At 33.5% G+C, this 21,725-nt stretch overlaps 2 protein-coding genes across 2 annotated transcripts; both read right to left on the bottom strand.

Moving 5' to 3' along the window:
* Window positions 1–14,360: 14,360 nt before the first annotated feature.
* Window positions 14,361–16,471, bottom strand: LOC108467893 (trihelix transcription factor GT-3b-like). The gene is made up of 2 exons (XM_017768709.2): window positions 15,935–16,471; window positions 14,361–15,220 (listed from the first exon to the last, which is right to left on the bottom strand). The coding sequence occupies exons 1-2, from the start codon at window positions 16,133–16,135 to the stop codon at window positions 14,636–14,638; spliced, it is 786 nt and encodes a 261-aa protein (XP_017624198.1). The 5' UTR covers window positions 16,136–16,471; the 3' UTR covers window positions 14,361–14,635.
* A 307-nt stretch (window positions 16,472–16,778) lies between these two features.
* LOC108470043 (ATP-dependent Clp protease proteolytic subunit 4, chloroplastic) lies at window positions 16,779–19,794 on the bottom strand. Its single transcript, XM_017771223.2, has 2 exons — window positions 19,235–19,794; window positions 16,779–17,609 (listed from the first exon to the last, which is right to left on the bottom strand). Exons 1-2 carry the CDS (start codon window positions 19,615–19,617, stop codon window positions 17,126–17,128), a joined length of 867 nt encoding a protein of 288 aa, XP_017626712.1. The 5' UTR covers window positions 19,618–19,794; the 3' UTR covers window positions 16,779–17,125.
* Between the last annotated feature and the right edge of the window lie 1,931 nt (window positions 19,795–21,725).

The following is a 21,725-nucleotide window of genomic DNA, read 5'->3' as shown; positions in this document are numbered from 1 at the left end:
CATTTTATCTTATATATGTATATACCACAAATCATTTTCACCACATTTCATTCACCATAAGTGTAGGTCCAAACCATAATATCACCACAAAACCATCCCGTTGAACAATTCGGATCAATCCTCGATATTTAATGGTTTCAGCACACAGCCCCACCATCATACTTCGTTTAGTTCGGCTCTCTTGTACACATGGTGAACACTTAGTACCACTCATGCGACCTAACCGATTTGTCTCGTAGCTCTCTTGTCTACATGGTGTCCTTCACTTGGAATCACGCATGCGACCTAGCTACATTTATCTTTCACGTAGCTCTCTTGTCTACATGGTGTCCTTCACTTGGAATCACGCATGCGACCTAGCTACATTTATCTTTCACGTAGCTCTCTTGTCTACATGGGATACATCTCGTATCACACATGTGACCTAGCTACTGAGGTGTCTCGTAGCTTTCTTGTACACATGATGTGCACTCAGCATCATACATGTGACCTAGCTACGCTCCCTCTATTTCATTCGATCTCTCAGAATGTTCAACCGGATCTCTCTCTATATTTATTTCCATTCTTCCAATAGTCGATTTATGTTTTAACATCAGCTAGTATATTTATATAATAGGCTGAAATATAAGAATGTACATGAAATTATTGTAATATTTACATACAAACTTACCTTGGTACAAAATGTGGAAATTTTGCAATTTAGTCCAAAACTTTTTCCTTCCCCGCTCGAGATCAATTCGCGTCTTTATTGATTATGGAGCTTGAAAATTGAAGAAACCCTAGCTATGGAGAGAGGAGAATTCGGCAGCAACTAAGGAGGATGATGATCAATTTTTGTTATTTTTCCCATTTTATTTCATTTAATATCCAAATGACCAAAATGCCCTCCTTACTAAACTTTCAAAATTCCTTCCATGTCCTAATTTTGTCCATGAACTTAAAATTGGTCAAATTCTATTTAAGACCTCCTAATTAATATTCCAAAACAATTTCATACTAAAACTTCCGGGATGCAAATTTTGCAACTTATTCGATTTAGTCCCTACTTTCAATTTAAGCACTTTAGGCATAGAATTTCATCACGAAATTTTCACACAATCATGAAATCATATCATAAACCCCAAAATAATTATAAAACAATTATTTCTATCTCGGATTTGTGGTCACGAAACCACTATTCCGATTAGGCCCTAATTCGGGTTGTCACACTACCCTACCCATGTCAAAATTTTAGCAATTATTGATTTTTAAATGTTTTTAATGTTGAATAATTTTAGTATTAGGGATTAAATTGATAGATTTTAAGTTAGAAATGAAAAAAGGATTAAATTGTAGAATGAATTGTAAATTTTTAGTAATAAGGACTAAATTGTGAAAATTTTGAAATTTAGGGATTTAAGTGAAAATAGGGAGTTAAATTTAGTTTAAAGTGGAAATTGTATGAAAATATAGAATTAACTGTGAAGAATAAAAATTAGTCTCAGTTTAGGGACTAAATTGGAATTTAGGCAAATATTGAATAAAAATTAAAATATTCAATATGAAATTGAATTGTGTTGTATTGATGAATTTTAATTGTTTTAATTCCGTAGCTAACGTCGTCCGGAATCCTCAACTAAAAAGGGGAAAGATAAAGTTGAAGTGGAATAGCTAAGAATTCCTGGTTTGTATTTTTATAATTCGAAACTAGTTATTAATTGTTGTATTTTTTTATTTAATGTATATGGTAAGTGTTGAGGTGAGTATTTGGCACTTTGACATTGAATTGAATTAAAATTTGATTGAATGGATTGAATTGATATATATATATTATGAATATATTGATTATTTGGATTGGAATGAATTTATATGTGCAAATATGATAATTGAATATTGGTTGTATTTGGAAAGTAAAATTAAACTCTATTAACTGTATCGGGTTGAGTCGGATATAAATGGCATGCCATAGGATTGGTAAAGTTTAGGGATTTCTTCGACTTCTAGTCGATGAGGCACTGAGTGCCAATTTACTTCAGTTTAACTGATGAGACATTGGGTGTCAAATTTATATAGCGCTAGGTGCAATTATTACTTCGGATTTATTCGATGAGGCACTGGGTGCCAAACTGGTGTGTTGGTTTGATCATGAATCCATCCGAATCTGAGTCGTGTTAATAGGGGTAGTTAAATAAAATACCACTATGATTGATATTGAATGATATTGTTTGTAAATGAAAATGGGATAGTGAATAGAAACGTGAAAATGAGACACATGAATTACGTATTCATGAATTGGATATGGATTGAATAATATTATTTTTTAAATGATATATATATTAAATTGTGAAAAGCTATTATATAGCAAGTGATGAGATTTGAGAATGGTATGAAATGATGTATTTATGAATTGAATATTGAATGGCTAATGCCATTGTATGAATAAATATGGTCTTAAATATTCAAATGTGCTTATAATTAAAATATGCATATTATATTGTCTTGTCTTTTAAATACCACTGAGTTTTACTTAGCGTACAGTTTTGTTTTCCATACGCAGATTAGGTAATTCAATTTTGATCGCCGATTCAGTATCCAACAAAGCTCCCAAATTCAAACGTGGTGATGATTACTCTTTTGTGTCGGCATGTACCTAGGGTGTCTAAATAATAGTTATTTTGTGGATTGAATGTAAATGAGATTATAAGTTTAATATTGGTTGGTTTTATACATATAAATATGTGTTTGTTTTTGAAGTCATATTATGCCATAGTAAATTGAACTAAATCTAGATCGGAACATGTGAATTTAATTCTATTTTAAGTGCTTATGAACTAGGCAAATTGATTTGGATTTGGTTTGTTTATAATTTGGATGAAAATAATGCTTTGATGACTTGTTTTGATGATATGAAATGTTTGAGAATTTTAACTGTTTGATCGATAAACTTCAGTAATGTTTCGAAACCCTATTCCAGCGACGGATATGGGTTAGGGGTGTTACACAAGTGGTTTTGGAAAATAAGGTATTGGGACCTCATTTCCGTAAACCAAGCTTGCGAATATTTTATTAAATATTTACAGAGCTATTATATTAGTGATTTGAAGCTTGGTCCAAAAGTTTTTGTGATAGAATAGTTAATTAAGAAAAAAGACTAAATCGTAAAAGATATAAAACTTAATTGTTATTGAATTTTATTAAATAAATGGTTTAAAAAATAAAAGTGGGAGGTTTTATGTTGCAAATAGACCATAATAAAATTAGTGGACGGTTAAACATTAGTTTATATTATATTTTACATGTTATATGTTTTAATTTAATTATTAAAGTAATAATATTAATAAAACAAAAGGAAGCGAATGTCATCTTCTTATTCTCTTTTTATTTTTCAACTAAAAACCATTGTTGAACCTAAGGAAGCTTCGACCTTGCTTATTTAATTGCATCTATGTCTATTTTTATCTGTTTCTCGTAAATTTTATATTTTTTTAGATTGTTTTAACTTAATCTATCTAGTTCAGGGACTAATTTGTGATTCTTTCAATGTTTGGAAAATTTTCCATTGATATTTTTGAAGCTTTTTAGTTGTTAATGGTTTAGTTTGAAGCTTGATATTGAAATAGAACTATTTTGTAAAGTGATTTTGTATAGTTTTTAAGCTTAAGGACTAAATTAAAAATATATTAAATTTGGCATGATTTTCTTGTAACATTTCAGCATTAGAGGGCTGATTATGGATGTTTAAGAATTCAGCTCTATGGGTTAATTGTGAAAATAAACTTGTTTTGATATTAAAGACTAAGTTGAATAAAAAGTAAAAGTTTAAGAAAATTTTAAAAAAATGTCAATAAAAAAGTCATATGTAGAGGTATTCATTGGCCGGCCTAGGTTCGGCCCGGGCCGAACTAAAAATTCAGACCCGTTTGATAGGCCTAGCCTGAAAAAAAGGGCTTAAAATTTTGCCCAAAATCGGCCCAGATAAAAATGCTAAAAGCCGTCCCGTATTAATTTTTTATATAATTTTTAAATATATACAATACATAAAAAATACTAAAAACATCAAAATAAATATTTCCCAAAAAATTGAAAATAGATTTTAAAAAAATATGTATACTTAAATAACACTAAGATAGATGCAACATAACAAGTAAATGCCTCTAAAATAATAACAAAATTAACAATAAAACAAGTTTTATACAATATCCAAACAAGAATAACAAAATAGTAGCAACATGATATTAAAATGGTAGCAAAATAGGGAGAAAATAACAAGAAAATAACATTAAAAAAATCATATTTTTAAATGGGTCGAGCCTGGGCCAAAAATGCCTTATTTGAGGCCCGAATCATTTTTTAAACGGGCCTTATTTTTTGTCCGAGCCCATTTTCCGGGCCTATTTTTTTCCCAAACCCTATCACATTTTAGGCGGGCCTTCGGGCCAGGCCGGGTAGCCCAACCCATGAACAAGTCTAGTCACATGCATTAAATGGATTATTATAAAGTATTTGAGCTAATAATTGAAATAAATTACTATTTAGATCAAGAGTCAGTAGATAATCGTGGAAAAGAGTATTTTTTATTAGTCCTTAACATTGCAATTTTTACTGTTTAGCATTTCTAAGTTCATACGATATGTTTTTGTTAAATTGTTATGCATTTAAAATCCTTATTTTAAACATGTTTAATTGAAATTTTGATTGTTTACAATTCAGTACAACAAGGTGAGATAAAAAATTAAAATTGAACATAATTGAAGATAGTATACTTCAATAAATTAAGGAATTGACTTTGAATTGGACTGAAATAGGATATGTTATGCGATAAAGTGATGATTTGATCAAAATAAGCTGAATTGATTCGATTTAAATTGGTTGTATGTGAAGAGAACTGAATTAATTTGATTTGAAAATATTAAATATTATTTGAAATTTGAGATTATACTAATGTGGTGATGAGCTATGATAAATATATATGTGGAATTCTTGATTTGGTTGAGTTAGATTATGATATTGAAATTGAGAATTGGTTTAAAATGAATATGAGAAACTCGCTACCCTATTAACTATTTAGGCAAGGTCGGGTATAATTAGCTTACCATAGGATAGGAAGAGTTCAGAGTTATAAGATTACGTGTCAGGGGTGCTGGGCACCTCATTTATTGGCTATACTGATCAGTGCTGGGAACATTTTTTTGTCAGTTTTACCAGTCAGCGCAGGGCGCAATTCATTATTACGAATTTATCCGTTAGACATTGGGAGCCAAATTGATGTATTGGTTGAATTCATGTATCTGTCCGAGTCTAAGTCAAGTTAATAGGAATATGTAAAATATAATTGGAATAAATGATCTTTAGATTGATTTGATACAATGATCAAATGATGCATATACATATTGAGAATCGATTATATTAGCCCAATGGGCCAAAATGGAAACGTGACAAATCAATGAATGTAAATAGAAATTCATATATGAAATGAAGTAGTAATTGACAATTGATATATATATATATATATATATATATATATATGATTCAAAGATGAATTGATATGAAAAGAGAATGAAGTTCATATAGTTTAACATGATTTGGTTTGAGAATTTAAATTATGAAATGAAAATAATATTTGACAATTATTTGAAATGAGATGTATTGCAAGTAAATAGATTGTATAATATGATTAAGATAGTGAATTGATTAGATGACGATTTGTCTATGAATGATAAGGGAATGTTAGATTGAATTGTTATATGATTGAGTTACTATATAGTATGATAAATGTTGAACTCACCTTTTTTTTATATTTGAATTGTCATAATAAGCAAACTTTACCAAGCTAAGTAACATGTAGGGTAAAATTATAACCCGAGGTAAGTTATTTGATTTTAAATACCTGTGAACTTAGTAAGCATTTGTAATGCTTACTCCCTTGTTTTCCTTTTCCCTGTAGTTAGTCAACTTGCGGAACATGTCAGGTGGATCATCGAGAAGCTCACATTATCCCAATATTGGTTTGGTAGTCTTTTGATCGTATTAACACTCGGTTACATGTGGTATGTACTTAGGAGTTGTTTTGGTTCACTAATGTATTGATATGACTTGAAAATCTTGTTGGTTAGGTATGGCAAGGAATATGCTTAGTTGAAAACATATGCATATAAAGGATGGATTGAATTGTGCATTTGTTATTTCAAATGACATTTTGAATATGCAATTACATTGGCAATATAATGTCATGGTATGGATAAAGGACTTGGTTGATGAGGTTGAGTTTATTTAAGTAAATTTGAAATGTTTTAATGCTAAATGGTGGAAAGTTAGATTAGTTGGTTGAAAATGAGATACATGATATTTTGACATGTATATAGGATGTTTACTTTGCAATATAAATGACCATGTTGTGGTAGTTTGATTATGAATAAGATTATAAGTAACCTTGATGTATTAAGTGCTTGGTACCTAATTGACACTTAGTAAGTTAATGATTTTAGCCAATATTTGAATGACATTATGTGTATGTTTAGGTAATAGCATGACTTGATATTGAATGTTTGTAATTGTTGATGTTTGGAGTGAATGGCTTGAATGGTATGAAATGGTTAACATCATTTTTAAATAAGGTTTGCTTAAATTGTGAAAATAGATTCTTATGTTTTAGGTCATTTACTGAACTTTGCTTATTGATATCTTAGTAAAAAGAAATGATGATTGTATGAGTATGTTTAGGAATGAAAAATCTTGGCATGAATGGTAATGAATGGTTGTTGTTTCATGATTGAATTGTTGTACCAATTGAGACATATTGGTTAGGAACTTAGGTAAAGTGAATTTAAGTTGAATTTGGTATGTTTTGGTGTCTTGTATCATGTTGTTCAAGGGTCTAATGCATTGGTTTGTGGTTTAAGAGATTTTTGGTCAAATTTGGCTTATTGTTGAAGGTATTTTAAGCACACATGGCTTGTGACACGATTTGCCACGCGGCTGTATGCCATACACGGGTGCAGGACACAACCGTGTAGTTTGTTCAATTTAGGTGCATGACGAACCACATGGACACAGGCTGTCACACGGTTATGTGATCCTTGTTTTGTATTCTTGCCATGTTTTTCTTAAATTTTTCAAATTAGTCTCTGGTTCATTTTGAATTGTTACTTGTAATTTTTGTACCATATGGATAAAAGTACCGATACCAAGGACTTAACCAAATGAACAGTGTTTTCAAATTACAGAATGTCAAAATGGTATAAATATCGAATTTGGTATTGATACCTATCACAAAATATCGATACTTGTTTCTTTAGTATCGATACTTAGTTCAAAGTTTTGAAAAAAAAAATACTGTTTGGTCTTTTTTTATGCCTGAATCTAATCTATTGTATTTAAAAGCTCGATTTAGTCTCGTTTGCATTTTTAATAATTAATGTGTATTAATATGATCATTCAATGTTTTAAATTGCACATGATTATTCCAGAATTATTCGTAGCATCTCGTAGCTCGGGTCTAGCCATCGAACCGGGTATGGGGTGTTAGACTCACTCTCAATAGGCTCCGCTTCATTCTCTTTATTGGTCGCGAACATCTTTGGTCGCTCTAAACAGTCGCACATCCTATGCAGACCATAACACAATAAGCACTTCACTGACTTCTTCTCATTCTTTTTGACTATTTTGGCTTCAACAGAATGCAAAATTGAACCAAGTCTCGTTGATAATTTTTCTTGTTCATCATCCTTTTCGATGGCAAAAAGTGAAGATTTATTTAGATAGACCCTCACCATATGCGGACCATCACAAATGAAGCATTTCACTGGCCCATTCGGTTTATTGTTGGGCTTCCCCTTCCCATTAGGTGATTTCTCATTGCCACCATTCTTACTATTGCCATCGTTGTCATTTCCATCTTCCTCATGGTCTCCCTCACCATTGCCCATCTCTTTGGGCTTGGAAGAATAAAACTTGTCTTTCTTTAGGCCAAGCTCGACAAAAGATTCCGCTTCGACCATGGCTATAGTAAGCTCAGTGATATCCTGTCGACACAACTCTTGTTTCAACCAAAGCTTTAACCCATCTTCAAACCAGTAGAAAACTTTTTTCTCACTCAAGTAAGAGATTTGAAGCATCAACTTACTGAACTCTCGAATATACTTTCGAACAGTGCCTTGTTGCGTAATCTGAAGCAACTTCGCCCAAGCCTCCTTCTCGGCATACTACAGGTAAAACTGCTTTTTCAGTTTCTTTTAGAAATTCTTAAAACTGCTTTTTCAGTTCCTTCTAGAAATCCTTCTAAGTTCCTATTGAGGTCCCAACTCGTATTTCATCTGTGGACCTATAATGCCACCATAAAATAGAAACATTAGTAAAATAAAATGTAGCATTGCTTACCTTAGTGGCATCATCCTCGATGCCTATCACATGGAAGTATTGTTCCATCCCCTAGAAGAAATTGTAAACCTCTCTTGCGGACCTCGTCCCCTTAAACTATTTCGACTTAAGAACATCCATTCTTTGTTGCTTCGGTCCTGAAGCCAACATCCTATTACCCAGAACAACTTTACAGATAATGAGCTCCCCCTTAAGCTTTGTAACTTGTTCCTTCAAAGTCGTTACCATGGCTTCAAGAGCACCATTCTTCTTTGTCAGCTTTTTGGTTTGATCATCCATGCCAACATTGAAGGCCTCTCACATCGCATCCCAACTGGAAATGAAAGCCTCCGCTACATAGTCCTTGAGTTGCACTCTCATTAAGTCTAACTCATCGGTACGTCACTCAACTACTTGGAGTGTTTCCTTTGCACCACTCATGGATTCCTCAAGATTAGTCACTCGACATTCCAAAGCTGACAATATATCCTTCAATCTACTATTTTTCCTAGACCTCCCATGAGTCTCTATCGAGACATTTTGTTTATCTTCTCCTTTCGTCATCTCGAACGACGCCTTTGAACCTTAGCTTTAATATCAACTACCATAGAGCTAGAACTTTAGTTTGGCAAACTGTGCGACCTTAGGCTATTTCTTGGGTTCAAATCTTGCCTAAGTCAACCTACTCTTGAAAAATGAGAAAAGAAGTTATGAGCAAACAAAAAGCCACGAAAAAATAGTGCACACCAAGTGTTTGAGTAAATGCTCTCAAAAGTAATCTATTACTTTGGAGGTTTACAGTTGAGTGAAGGAGTGAGCAAAATTCGATTCGACTCGAAAAAAGTTTGAATTATTTGAATCAAGTTAATCGAATCAACTCGAATTTTTTTCAAATTTCAAGTTCAAATCAAATTAAACTTTCGAATTTGAATAATTCGAATAAATCAAAAAATTAATCTATATTATTTTTAAAATTTAAATTTATATTATACTAGCCGAAACCCTTTTACCCTATTTCCTTCCAAAGCCCAAACCTTTTTACTCTATTTTCCCCCAAAGCCCAAACCCCATCCCCCCTAAGCTTGTTTACTCCCAACCAACCAATCAACCCCACCATTTTCCAATTTCCCCCAAATAAAACCAACCACCCAAACCCTTAAATTTATGCTTCTTCTTCAAAAATCCCTAAATTAAACCCCAAAATCCATTTTTCTTCTTCAAAAATCCCTAAATTAAACCTTCCATTCTTCTTCTTCTTCTTCTTTTTTTTTTTATATTTCATTCAAGCCCCTAAATTAAAATCCCTACCAAAGTCATTTTTTTTAATTTAACTTGAATAAATATATTTGATTCAATTCGAATTCTATCTCACTCGACATGATTCGAGAAAATTGCAAATCGAGTTAGGATGATAAAATAGGATTCAAAAATTCAATTAACTCAAAATTTTTTCATTCGATTCGATCAAACGCTCACCCCTAGCTGAATGAATACAAATGATGAGAAAGGACTCTATTTATAGTTAAGCGCCCTCAAAACCAACAGTATAGATTAAGTTACATTGACGATCGAGATTTGTGCCTATTTACAAGATGTTAGTCTTAAAGGATTTAAACTTTATACATCTTTATTCCTTTGGATTTAACTACCCTGGTAACTCTAGTTTTACTAAACTGTTTCTCTGGGCCACTAAGGCTTCAAGTTGATGAGCTTCTCCATATGTTGCACATGTCGGGCCAGTTCAAGCGGGTCAAATGAACCTCATTTAGTAAGTTGACCTCCATGGGATATTTTGTCCACAACGATCACGGGTTTTAATCTGTGGCCTGTGATACTATGATAAAGAGGAGAATGACTATGAGTGGGATGATTGAGATTATTCCTTACTTGGAGGCTAACTTTGTGTTCAAGAACGCTTGGGGATTGATTAATTATCATCACCCCTACGTGTTTATTAAAGGAGAAAAAATAGGACATGTGACAGAAAAGAGGGGGCAATTAAACTGTTATTGGGATTGCATGACTCATTTTGTCAATTAGAAAAAGAGGCCACGTTCCTAAGTTGTGGAAAGTGTGAGTACAAGTAGCACTCCTTTATTTTAGCCTTATAATTAGAAGAGTTATTCTACTATATATTTAGGGATTTTTCTGTTTTTTTTTTTGTTAAGATTTATTATTGGATATTTCAAGTATTAGGTTGGCCTTCTCCAATCAGACTCTTATTTGAAAGTATATACTAGTTATCTTTTTAGTCTTAAAACTTTTTATTTTCCTTCATCCATCACATGTCCTTAATCGACAAGCTTGGCAAAAGAAAGTGCAAGCTTGGTAAGATTGCAGCATTGTCAGTCATATGTGTAATAGGCCCAATTTTCCCGGGCTATTAAAAGTCTAAAAAAACAGAATAAACCAAATAAAAGAATAATAAAGTTTTTTTAAACAGTCCATTTTACAAGGCCCACAGATACTTAAACCCAATGCCCCAATTACACCCAAGCCTATACCATAGCCCAAATACCCAAATACCCAAATGCTGCCCAAAACTCATTAGACCCAAAATACATAGGGCCCAAATGGCCCAAATAGTTAACAGAAGACAGAAGGCCTAGGGCTTCTGAAACCCTAGGCGCCGCAAGCACCAGACGAAGGCCCCTAAACTCGCGCCGCAATCGGCGCGCCAATCCCACCACCGACAGATTCGTGCCATCAGCACCTCATCGTCGCCTCAATCAGCGCGCCAGTGAATCCCCATCAACGCCCCATCGTCGCTGGATTTCTCGCTGGTATCTGTAAAAAGAAAGTAGAACGGCAAAGAAACAACAAAACATAGCAAGAAATTGAAATGACATACTTTCCATTTTTGTAAAAAGGCTATAAAAATAGAGCCTAAACATTGTAATCAGAAAAGGAGAAAAAATAGAAAAGAACACAGAGAAAACCTTTGTAGAATATACATTTACAATAAAATACCAGCAGTTTATCGAAGAAACAGAGGTGATTTGTTTTTACTTTTTTTTTCTTTTTTTTTTTGTTATGAATACATACAAATATCACTAAAAATAAAACGAAAAGAGATTTACCGTCGGATTTGCGCTAAAAATCAAAGCTCTTCAGCTTTCGGCCGCCGTATCCGGCGAAGTCGACGACTGCGCGTGGGTGCGTGTGCCCGATGACTGGGGCTTGGCCTGACGGAGGCCGGAGCCCGGAGGGTTTTTTTTTCTCTTCTCCTTTTTCAGAGGATTTCATTTTTTTTTTACAACCGGGGGCTAAAATGAATTTTTAGGTTTTTTTTCATATTTATAAACGACTCGTACAACGTCGTTTTGGGATGACCGTTTAGTGATCAAAACGGTTTCGTTTCAAGGCTGAGGATCCGCGCGTTGACCTGTGACCAGGGAAGGATCCGCGTGTTTTTGTTTAAAGGGCTAATTGCCCAATTGGTCCTTCCGTATTTTCAGCATTTATAATTTCGTTCAATTCAAATTTTATTTTATTTTAATTTGGCCCTGACCTTTTATTTTTGTTTCAATTTAGTCCTAGTTGCAATTATAAGGCCTATTTCGGGAACGATGTCGTTTTGGGATTAGGGTCAAATTGCCCAGTGAGTCCCTCAGCTTTTAGCACGTGTTTCAATTGGGTCCAAAATTCATTTTATTTTTTTAAAATTAACCCTAGAGTTTTATTTAAATTCAATTTTAATCCTTTTTTTATATAATTTATTTATTTTAAATATTTTGTATATTATTTATTTTACTTTAAACCTTATTTATATGTAAAAAAATATTTATTTTATTATTTTATTATGTATTATTTATTATATTATTTATATTTTATTGTATATTATTTATTATATTATGTATAATTTTAAAATTTGTAAATTATTATTAAATATTACATTTTATATATCATTATTAAATATTTAGTATGTAATATTCTAAAATTTACTATAAAATTTTGTTCCTATTTAACATATTATTATTTTTATAAATATATATTAAGTTATTATATCATATAGTATATTTTTATATATATTAACCATTTTTAAAAAATTCTCCTTTATTATTTATATATTGTTTTAAAATTTTTTAATACCTCATTTATTTTTAATTGTATTTAGTTTTTATCTTTATTTTTTGACTTATTTTTATATTTTCATAATTTGTTTATTTATTTTTGTATGTTTTTGTATTTATTTAGTATTGTTTTAGTATGTTTATTTTATCTCATAAATTATTTGTTATTTTTATGTTATTTATTGTTTTTATATATTTGCATGAAAATTGATTATTTATGTTGTTATTTTAAGTTATATTTGCATGAAATATTATTGTATATATATTATGTAATTTATATTGTTATATTCATTGTTTTCTATGTTGTATTTTGCATGAAATGTTAATGTATGTATATTTATGTTATTTATGATTATATCTGCATGAAATGTTAATGTATATTATGTAATTTATGTCGTTTTTTATCATTTTCTATATTATATTTGCATGAAATGTTAAAGTATGTATCATGTAGTTTATTTTATTTAGTATTGATATCTTGTAATATGTTAAATGCATCATTGTTTTAAAAATTTATATTTCATTTAATCCAAAATAATTTAAAAAAAGAGGCAATGTTTTTTGTATTTAAGAATTCGGGAAGTAGTGCCCTAACATGCTGGGTTGCGATTTCCCGTTTGTCTAAATGTCTAAAGTATCATTCTAAATAGATTTTGTAAATCACGAGATGATTTCAGTTACGGAAGTTTAAGAATATCGCGTCCAATCATGCTGGATGTGATATTTGTACTCTTTTGGAGCGAAGGAATCTCGATTTTCAACTCAAATTATTCCGGTTTTAAAAAGGGATCCTATTTTTAAATTCTTTTAAACTTTTGACATTAAGACAGAAAACTATTCATTTGGTACCAATTTTGGGCGTTGCGAGGGTGCTAATCCTTTCTCAAATGAATCGACTCCGAACTGTTTTCTCACATTTTCGTAGACCAAAATGTTTTATAAGGTGATCCAATCACACCTAAAAAGGTTGGTGGCGACTCCCATTTTCAAAATATCCCTTTAAAAATGGTTTCGATAATATATCTACCACAATTGTTGGGGAGTGAAAACTATGGATTGAAGGTTGGTATGTGATCCCTGAATTAAATATCGATATTTTACATTTGAAGTCTATAGTTTAAGGTTAAAGTCCAAAACCAAGTCAGAGGTTAAAGCTTAAAGGCTTGGTTTGAGGCTAGGGCTTCGAATTTAGGGTTTAGATTCTTGCCTTTAGGGTATGAGATCTAAGGTTTAGTTTCTAGAGTTCTTTATCATAGTATGGGTTTTGGGGCTTGACGTCCTAAACCAAGTGTCCAAGATCTAAGGTCCTAAGGCTCAAGTTCTAATTTACAAGGTCCTCGAACCAAGATTTAGGGTTTTAATTTTGAGGTTTTAGATTTATGGTCTAAGGTTTAAGATGCAAGCCGGGAGTTTGGGGTCGAGGCATGAGACTTGAGTTTGGGTTTTTAGTCCCTTTTTGGCCTGTGGGCCTGTTCACTTGCTAGAACCCGGTTTCCATGCTTACAAGTGGAGCCATTCATGCCGTGTGTAGTATTTTATGGCCTCAAAACTACAACTGAGAATATGGGACACCACTAGGCAGATAACAATGGTTGAGAAGAATGCAAGTGATTTATTCACATGAAGAAAAATTGAAAGAGGAAACCCTTAAAAAAGCCACGTCATGGACAATGAAATGGGGTATTGCTTTTACAATTGACAAGTAATTAGAAACCAAAGGGGGAAATAGGAAACCTATTGCAGTTAACGCTCTCTTCGCTTTTTTTTTTCCTTAAAATTCTAGTGCAGGGGCGTTGAAGTGTCGGCTATTTGACATTCTGAGCAGTCATTGCTATAGCAGGGGACAGCATTGGATCGGCAGTGACTATTAGTTCACCATTAACTGAAAGCTGTGAAACCATAAAAGAAATGTTAGCAGTGACGTGCGCACAAATGTTAGGCAAATGGAAAGCGTTTGAACAATGAAATTATCATTCACAATATATCCTATGTTGCTCATATACATGAATATATGACCTCCAAAGATTCTCCACTCCAAATACATGAAAAAACTTTGAAAAAATTTAATCATGCCCAAATTCGACACTCACGTACGAATCCGAGTAACTTAAAGTAAATCTATTCACCAATCAGCAAACTAAAACCACATTATTCAAAATAAAACACCTTTCTTTCTAATATCCGAACAACATATGCCTATGTATATATAGATTCTAGGTCAGAGGTTATTAATTATTATCGTTTATGAGTTTGTTCAAAAGTGTGGTTAACAAGGAATCCCTTCTCTCAGCTCGGCTCTCTTCCCTTCTCCTCATCTCCTCCTCCCTCTCCCTCCAAGCCTTTTCCACCATCAACCTTTCCCTCTCGAGCTTCTCCATCCACTGCTGCCATTCTTGCTCAAACAGCTGTCTCTCCTGGGCACGCTTCTCCATCATCTCCCTCCACTGCATTTCCATCCTTAGTTGCTGATCAAAAAATTCTCTAAGCATTTCCTGGAGGCCTGTACGAGTGCCAGAATTTGGTCTAGGAGATTTATCCACTACAGTACTGTCAGATTTTTTCCTCTTGTGTGAAGTGCCTCTAGCCGGCTTTTCTTCTTCACTTTCATCTTCGTCCTCGCCTTCAGAGAATTCATCTGAGGATCTTTCTGTGGTTGTTCTCTTCACCTTTTTCTTTGCCTGGGTGGAACTGGAACCTGCTTCAGGTTCAAGTAGGCGGCGCTGCATAGTCTTGGCTCTTTCAGTGAATACTGCATCTAGTTCCTCAAAGAATGGAAATTGGCAGCCATTCTCAGGATCAGATGTCTCCTTCCCCTGCATAAAGATGACAAAGCAACATTTACACCTATGTTACCAAAAACTGCTATTTCCCCTGCATAAAGATCAAGATGACAAAGCACGTTTCCAATCATAAACACTAGGGATCCGATTCAGTAAAACTATCATCCCATTAGCATATAATTTATTATAAAATTATTTGAGTAAAGCAAGCAAGTCACAAACTTCAAAATTTGTCTATCACAAAAACTATAGTCCGAAGAAAAACATCTGTATTTCATTTACTAAACAAACTGAAGAAGATCACCATTATCGAATTGCATTCTGGGTTTTGTTCCTCATTCGAACCGTTTCAGGTAACACTGATTTATACAAACATACCTTCATATTTTTAAAATAATAAAATGAAAGGAAGAAGAAAGAACAATTTAGCATATCACTCTCAAGAGTCTAGACAACTAAACCATTCATTTTGAAAGCAATTTGGAAAGATTGCATGCAATGTATGATATTGACGATAGCAAAAGGGGTTGTTTGCCTGGATGCATCCAATGCAGTGACATTACTCAATAGGAAGTTAAGACAGGTTGGGAGGAATGACAGGGAACAAAAATAATTATATTATGAGTAGATGACAAATCAGGAAACTATGATTGAGCTCGGATATTTTATATTCATCCTTGAATTCTACAAATGTTGCAGTTGGAGAGTATGTAAAGAGGGGGAAAGGGGAAAGAAGAAAGAAAGGACCTTGTATCGATTGAGAAGATTTTTCCACTTGGACTTGCACTGATCAGGGGTTCGGGTATAGCCTCTATCCTTCATTCTAGCACTCACAATCTCCCAAAGGGTCTTGTTGTGCTTGGCGGCGGTGAAGTCCCTCTCAAGCTCACCCCGTATGAAGATCAGCTCCCGAGTCTCCTCCTGCCCCCACTGCCCGCTCCCTAACATCCTGCTCTGCTAAATCTACCAATCCGTCTTCCTTTATTTAGGGTTTTCTCACCCCTTTCGCCAAGCAACTTTAACGTGTCAAGGGTCTACACGATGGGCTGATCTTCTTGTGAAATTGAGTCGTCCAAACTTGGGTGTTTTACCCATCACTGTGGTTGTGGAACCATGGAGGTCCCTAAGTCCTTGTTCCTTTTCCCAGCGCTTGGAAACTCCAATTCTATTTTGTTCACAGGTGCAAATTGCTGAAGCTAATTCCCAGATATGGTGGGTTCTTCACGAGGCTATGTCAGCTAGCTAGTCCATTCATTTATAGGCCCAAACTTAGATTACATGTAAAAGAGGATAGGAAAGCGTTGCTTATACACTTCCCACAGCTACTTTTAGATTTTATTAATTAAAAAAGGAAGAACAAAAATGCTTAATTAAGGGTGAGTTTGAATGTACTTATCCGCAATTAGTGTGACAATAAGATTAAATACAATAACAATATTGTAATATAATTTAAAAAGTAAATTAAAGTTACTAAACACACCGCACCACATTTTATCGTTCATCCAAACTCATGCATGTAAAATTTGCTTTCCTAGTAGAGGAATAAATGTTTTTGGTGGAATATGCTAATTTAAGAATTCTAAGTAAAGGCTTGTTACCAAATTATACACCTTGTATTTATACTGGGAAGTGTGGTTTTCATAGAAAACAACCATAGTCGTCTACACACTTGTAGAGAAACTGAAAATGAATCAAACGTTTGTAGCCTCCGTTTTCACGGCATTCAAATCCTTCCTAAAACACATTACTCTATTTTGCTTGGACCACAACTACATTCTCAATTTATGCATGTATGCAGCTACCAAGATGTTCATATTTGTGTTTGTATGTAGCAACTACATTTTCGATACAAAGTTCTACTTAACAAAACCAAAACGAAAGACGAGCCCCATTAAAACATTGTGCCACCTGGCATTGCATGCCCTGAACCAAGCCAATCTAGTATATCTCATCATCTGGAATATCAGGGGTCAAGAATTTCCTGGGATCTTTGCTAATCTCCTCGTAGTTTAAGCTTGCCTTCACTCTTTCTGGCACTGGTTCCAATGGAATGATGCTATCTCTATCGATAACACCATCTATTATTCCATATTCCAAAGCTTCTATTGGAGACATATACCGATCCCTATCAATATCCTTCAGCACTTGTTCAAATGGACGCCCAGTAGAAGCAGAAATTATTCTTGTCACGTTGTTCTTGTTATGCATAATTTCCCGTGCTTGGATTTCAACATCTATAGCTTGGCCACTAGCACCTCCTAGAGGTTGATGAATCATTATTCGTGTGTTTGGCATTGCAAAGCGCTTGCCTTTGGTGCCACCACCAAGGATTATAGAAGCTGTTGATGCTGCAATGCCGATTCCAACTGTGGAAACATCAGCCCGGACAAGCTGCACTACATCATATATGGCCATTGTAGCACTGATACAAATAGCAAAAACAGCAGATCAGCAAAAGGAAAGGATAGGCAAGCAAGGTGATACAATCAGAAATCAAATAGAAGAAGACAAAATGTTAAAATGGAACCATAACGGGGAAGTTTCTATTCTTTTGTACATCACCAATGGGAAGGAAAATAAAATTTTTTAAAGAAAAACAGAAAGAAAAAAGTAATTTAATTATTAGCCTTATTTGGATTGCACAAAGATAAAAACAGAGGAAGGTTGGGCAAGCAGTCTTACTTGGTTGAGTGGAAAGGATAGGAAATGGAAATTTATCATGTTTACTAGCAGTTATAGTCTTCATATATTTCGTGGTGTTTCTTTCTTCTTGTGTGTGCGCACACGTGCAAAGTGATTATGTCAGTACATTAGACAAATTATGAGGAACCGTTCACCAAAATCTTCCATTCCTTCCCCATCAAGTGAAACGTTTCCCTTGCAAAAGAGGGTACCCTTTGCCTCAAGCCTCAATGGAAATATAACATGTAAGATTGCATACATGTTTTCAAACATAAATTGATGACCTAAACTGCATATAATGCCAACTGCTCTAAGCTCCTAAAGATTGAAGAATATGCACACTTCCAACTGGCCCTGCAACAACCTAAGTTATACCCAAAGATTGCATAAACAGAAGGATCTGAGCTGACTCCTAATCCAGAAAACATTTATTGGGCATAATTTTCCCATTTTAAGGAATTGAAAAAAAATAAAGCACACTAAGAATCTTGACCTTGGTCATTAGAAGAAAAAAAGAAAAGATAATCACACACAATTGAACAATAAGATTGTGAACTACCACACATGCTAATTTAATGATGAAGCAAGACTCTTTATGCTTGGACGAAGCAATAAAGTTTCCATCCTCGAGCTGATGCTGCAAACCAAGAGTTGTAGCTTGCTGGAAATTTATACCATAGGCTCAGCCATGACCCGATATCCATTTTAGGCTACTTGAGTTATTTTTAGTGGTTAGACTTGCTAGCTTATCAAGCACTAAAGTTCGGAAGTATTCTATAAGTACTTTAGAGATGCTACTCTATTAAATGGGGTTTACAAACAAGATAGATCTTTAAATCATTGCTATCAGGCTTCTTCAACAAGAAATATCAGGAAACAATGATAATCCATATCCAAGGAGAATCCCACTCCCATCAAATAAAAATTGCCATTTCGTTTCCAAGAACCTAAACAATGATGTGTCCTAGTTGAAGAACAAACAGAGAATTCATTATTCAGTTTGTTAGGGGAATATTAAAGCGATCAAGATTTGAGAAATGGTACCTTCAGCCAGAGTTTTTCCGATAAAGTAACTCACCCAAGTCATGACTTGTCAGTTCAAGATTCATAGAAAAATAAGTTCTATTAGTGAATTCTCCTCTCTCTTTTTTTCTTAATTATGAAAATGCCCATTGATAAAATCATCGGATATGTATTTCCAAGATTCACACGCAGACTAAAATGTTCTTTCTTTCCCAGAGAGAAAACAATTTCACGGAACAGAGCAGAAGTTGTAGCAACAATGTGTTCTCTGCATTATTATCTTTGCCTAGGGTTACAGAGCAGCAGAACAAATATAAAATCCTAGAAAAAAAAAGGGGATACCTCAAAGAACCACCAGGGGAATTAATGAAGAGTCTGATATCTTTAGTAGGGTCCTGGGCGTCCAAAAGCAGCAACTGACTTATAATGGCATCGGCCGCAAAGTCATCAATGTTGTTACCTAGAAAAACGATTCGCTCCCTGAGCAACAACCCCATAGCGTCGGCCTCGGCCCCTCGCATGGCGGTGGCGGGGCTCTGAGGGGCTGAAAATTTGAGGGAATTCGCAGTAGGTTTCAGTTTGAGAGATGAGGAGAGGGGTTTGGATGTGGGTGCGGAGCACGCAAAGGAAGGGTTTGGGAAAGTAAGAGAGAGTTTATGTTTAGGTTTGAGATGAAGAGAGGGGAAGGAAGGGGTTAGAGAAGATGAGAGGGATAGTAACCCCATGGCGCTTTGTGATGTTGGTGGTGCGTCGAGAAAACTCAGTCACAGATAAGCAACTACTCCGACCGAAGCCGCCACCCCCTTTGCCCTTCGTTCTTGATATGATATCAGGCAAATACCGTTCCAATATTGTTATCCTCTTTTTTTCACTGAAGGTTTAAATATGTGAGAGGTCTTTATACTTTTGAAAAATGTGGACATTAGTCCGTATAGTATTGAGTCTCAAATGATTTAATATTTTTTAATATTATCTGAATTTACCTAGTTACTTTAGCTGGCCTAACTAGTATAAAATAAAGTATAAATATTAAAATTGATATATAATTTTGGTTTAATTTATAATTTTATACATGAATTTTTTATTTGATTCAATTCTCATAAATTATTAATATAATTCTTGATTTAGCTTTATTTTATGTTTATATATATATTTCATACACAAATACTTATATTTATCCAATATAAAAATATATTGATGTATTTATTTAAATATGTATGATTGAATCAAAATCAAAGTTTCATATATACATTTGAACCACAATTAAAGTTCCACGTATATAATTGTATCAAATCAAAGTTCATATATCAAATTGCACATTAGATCAAAATTCATGTGTAAAACACCTATACTAGTTCTGATATTCGGGACCTGATATAGGACTATTACATTTGGTGCTAAAGAGATTTTGACTAAACAGTAAGTAATTTCAAACATTAACTATAGCATTTTAACTTATTTAAGTCATTAATTATTATCTTAAATGTTTGAGGTCATCATCGGTCAATCGTTGACGTTTAAAAGTGATTTAAAAATGATTTTTTTAAGAAAAATAGAGGGCAAGTATCAGTACCAAAACTTAGGGTATCGATACCTTAACAAGGTATCTGTACCCTTGACCAGTGTTGATACCAAAACGACATTTTGAAACTCAAAATTTCAAAAATTTCATGTGGGTATCGATACCTATGTCCGAGGTATCGATACCAAATTGACATTCTATTTTTGAAAAACGCAATTCCAAACACTAGGTACCGATTCCTGACCCTTGGTATCGATACTTTGAGTCAAATTTGCTCAAAAATATTTGGAAAATTTGCTAAAAAACCCCTTGCAAAGAGTTTGAACCAATTCAACACTTAAAAACCAATTCAAAGCAATTCTAAATCAACCATTCTTAACCAATAATCATACCACATATGCATACACACATTTAAACTCTTATTAATTCATTTCCAATAATGCTAAAGTACTTAATTAATTTACCCACAATAAGTAAAACTTTTAAAGTTTACAAAATAACCTCTTTTTACCAAGTTAAATACCACACCACCTATGTACATGTCATTCTAAATAAAAAAATCTATACATACACTTTTCTAGCTTTGCAATGTGATGAGATGAGCAGCTGACAACCTTGACTCTAGCTCGTTAAATTTAACTATACCTATGCATTGAAATAAACACGTTAAGCCAGTGACAACTTAGTAAACACTACAAGAATAAATGAATATAACATATATTTAAAATGTTACTAATATATATTATACTTCCACATATGAATATCTTTATGACTAGACATTTATTTCAACAAATTTACTTACCTTGAGTAATTTCCATACTTACCTTGATACTTTAAATACTCGTATTTCTTGCTTTCACACATTTTCCCACAGTAGACTATTTAGAACAATTTAGGATTTACAAATCAAGTACAGGGGTGCAACTATATGCACAAGTATATGGAGAGCACTAAGGTGCTATACGAAGAGCACAAGCATGCTAAACAGAAAGCACTAGCGTACTAAAAACAAAGAGCGCGGTGAGGATCCTTAATGGCATGCCACTAGTATCCTAGTAGTTCTAATTCTGTCAACTTGGGCATTTAACATAATTTCATACAAATGTTCATATTATAACAAAATTTTGAAAATATTCCATATTTTTCCATATTTCACAATTTAACTCCTAATTAATAAATTGCATGCATAACATTATTTTCCATGCACATTTCTTTTTCTCAACATAAATATTAACATTCAACCAAATGCACCATTTTATATTTTACACTTATAATTCCCTTAATAAATTTCATAGTATTACGATTTAGTCC

The sequence above is a fragment of the Gossypium arboreum genome, chromosome 8 (assembly GCF_025698485.1).
Source record: "Gossypium arboreum isolate Shixiya-1 chromosome 8, ASM2569848v2, whole genome shotgun sequence".
Classification (NCBI taxonomy): Eukaryota; Viridiplantae; Streptophyta; class Magnoliopsida; order Malvales; family Malvaceae; genus Gossypium; species Gossypium arboreum.
This window is presented reverse-complemented; position numbering and strand designations above follow the sequence as displayed.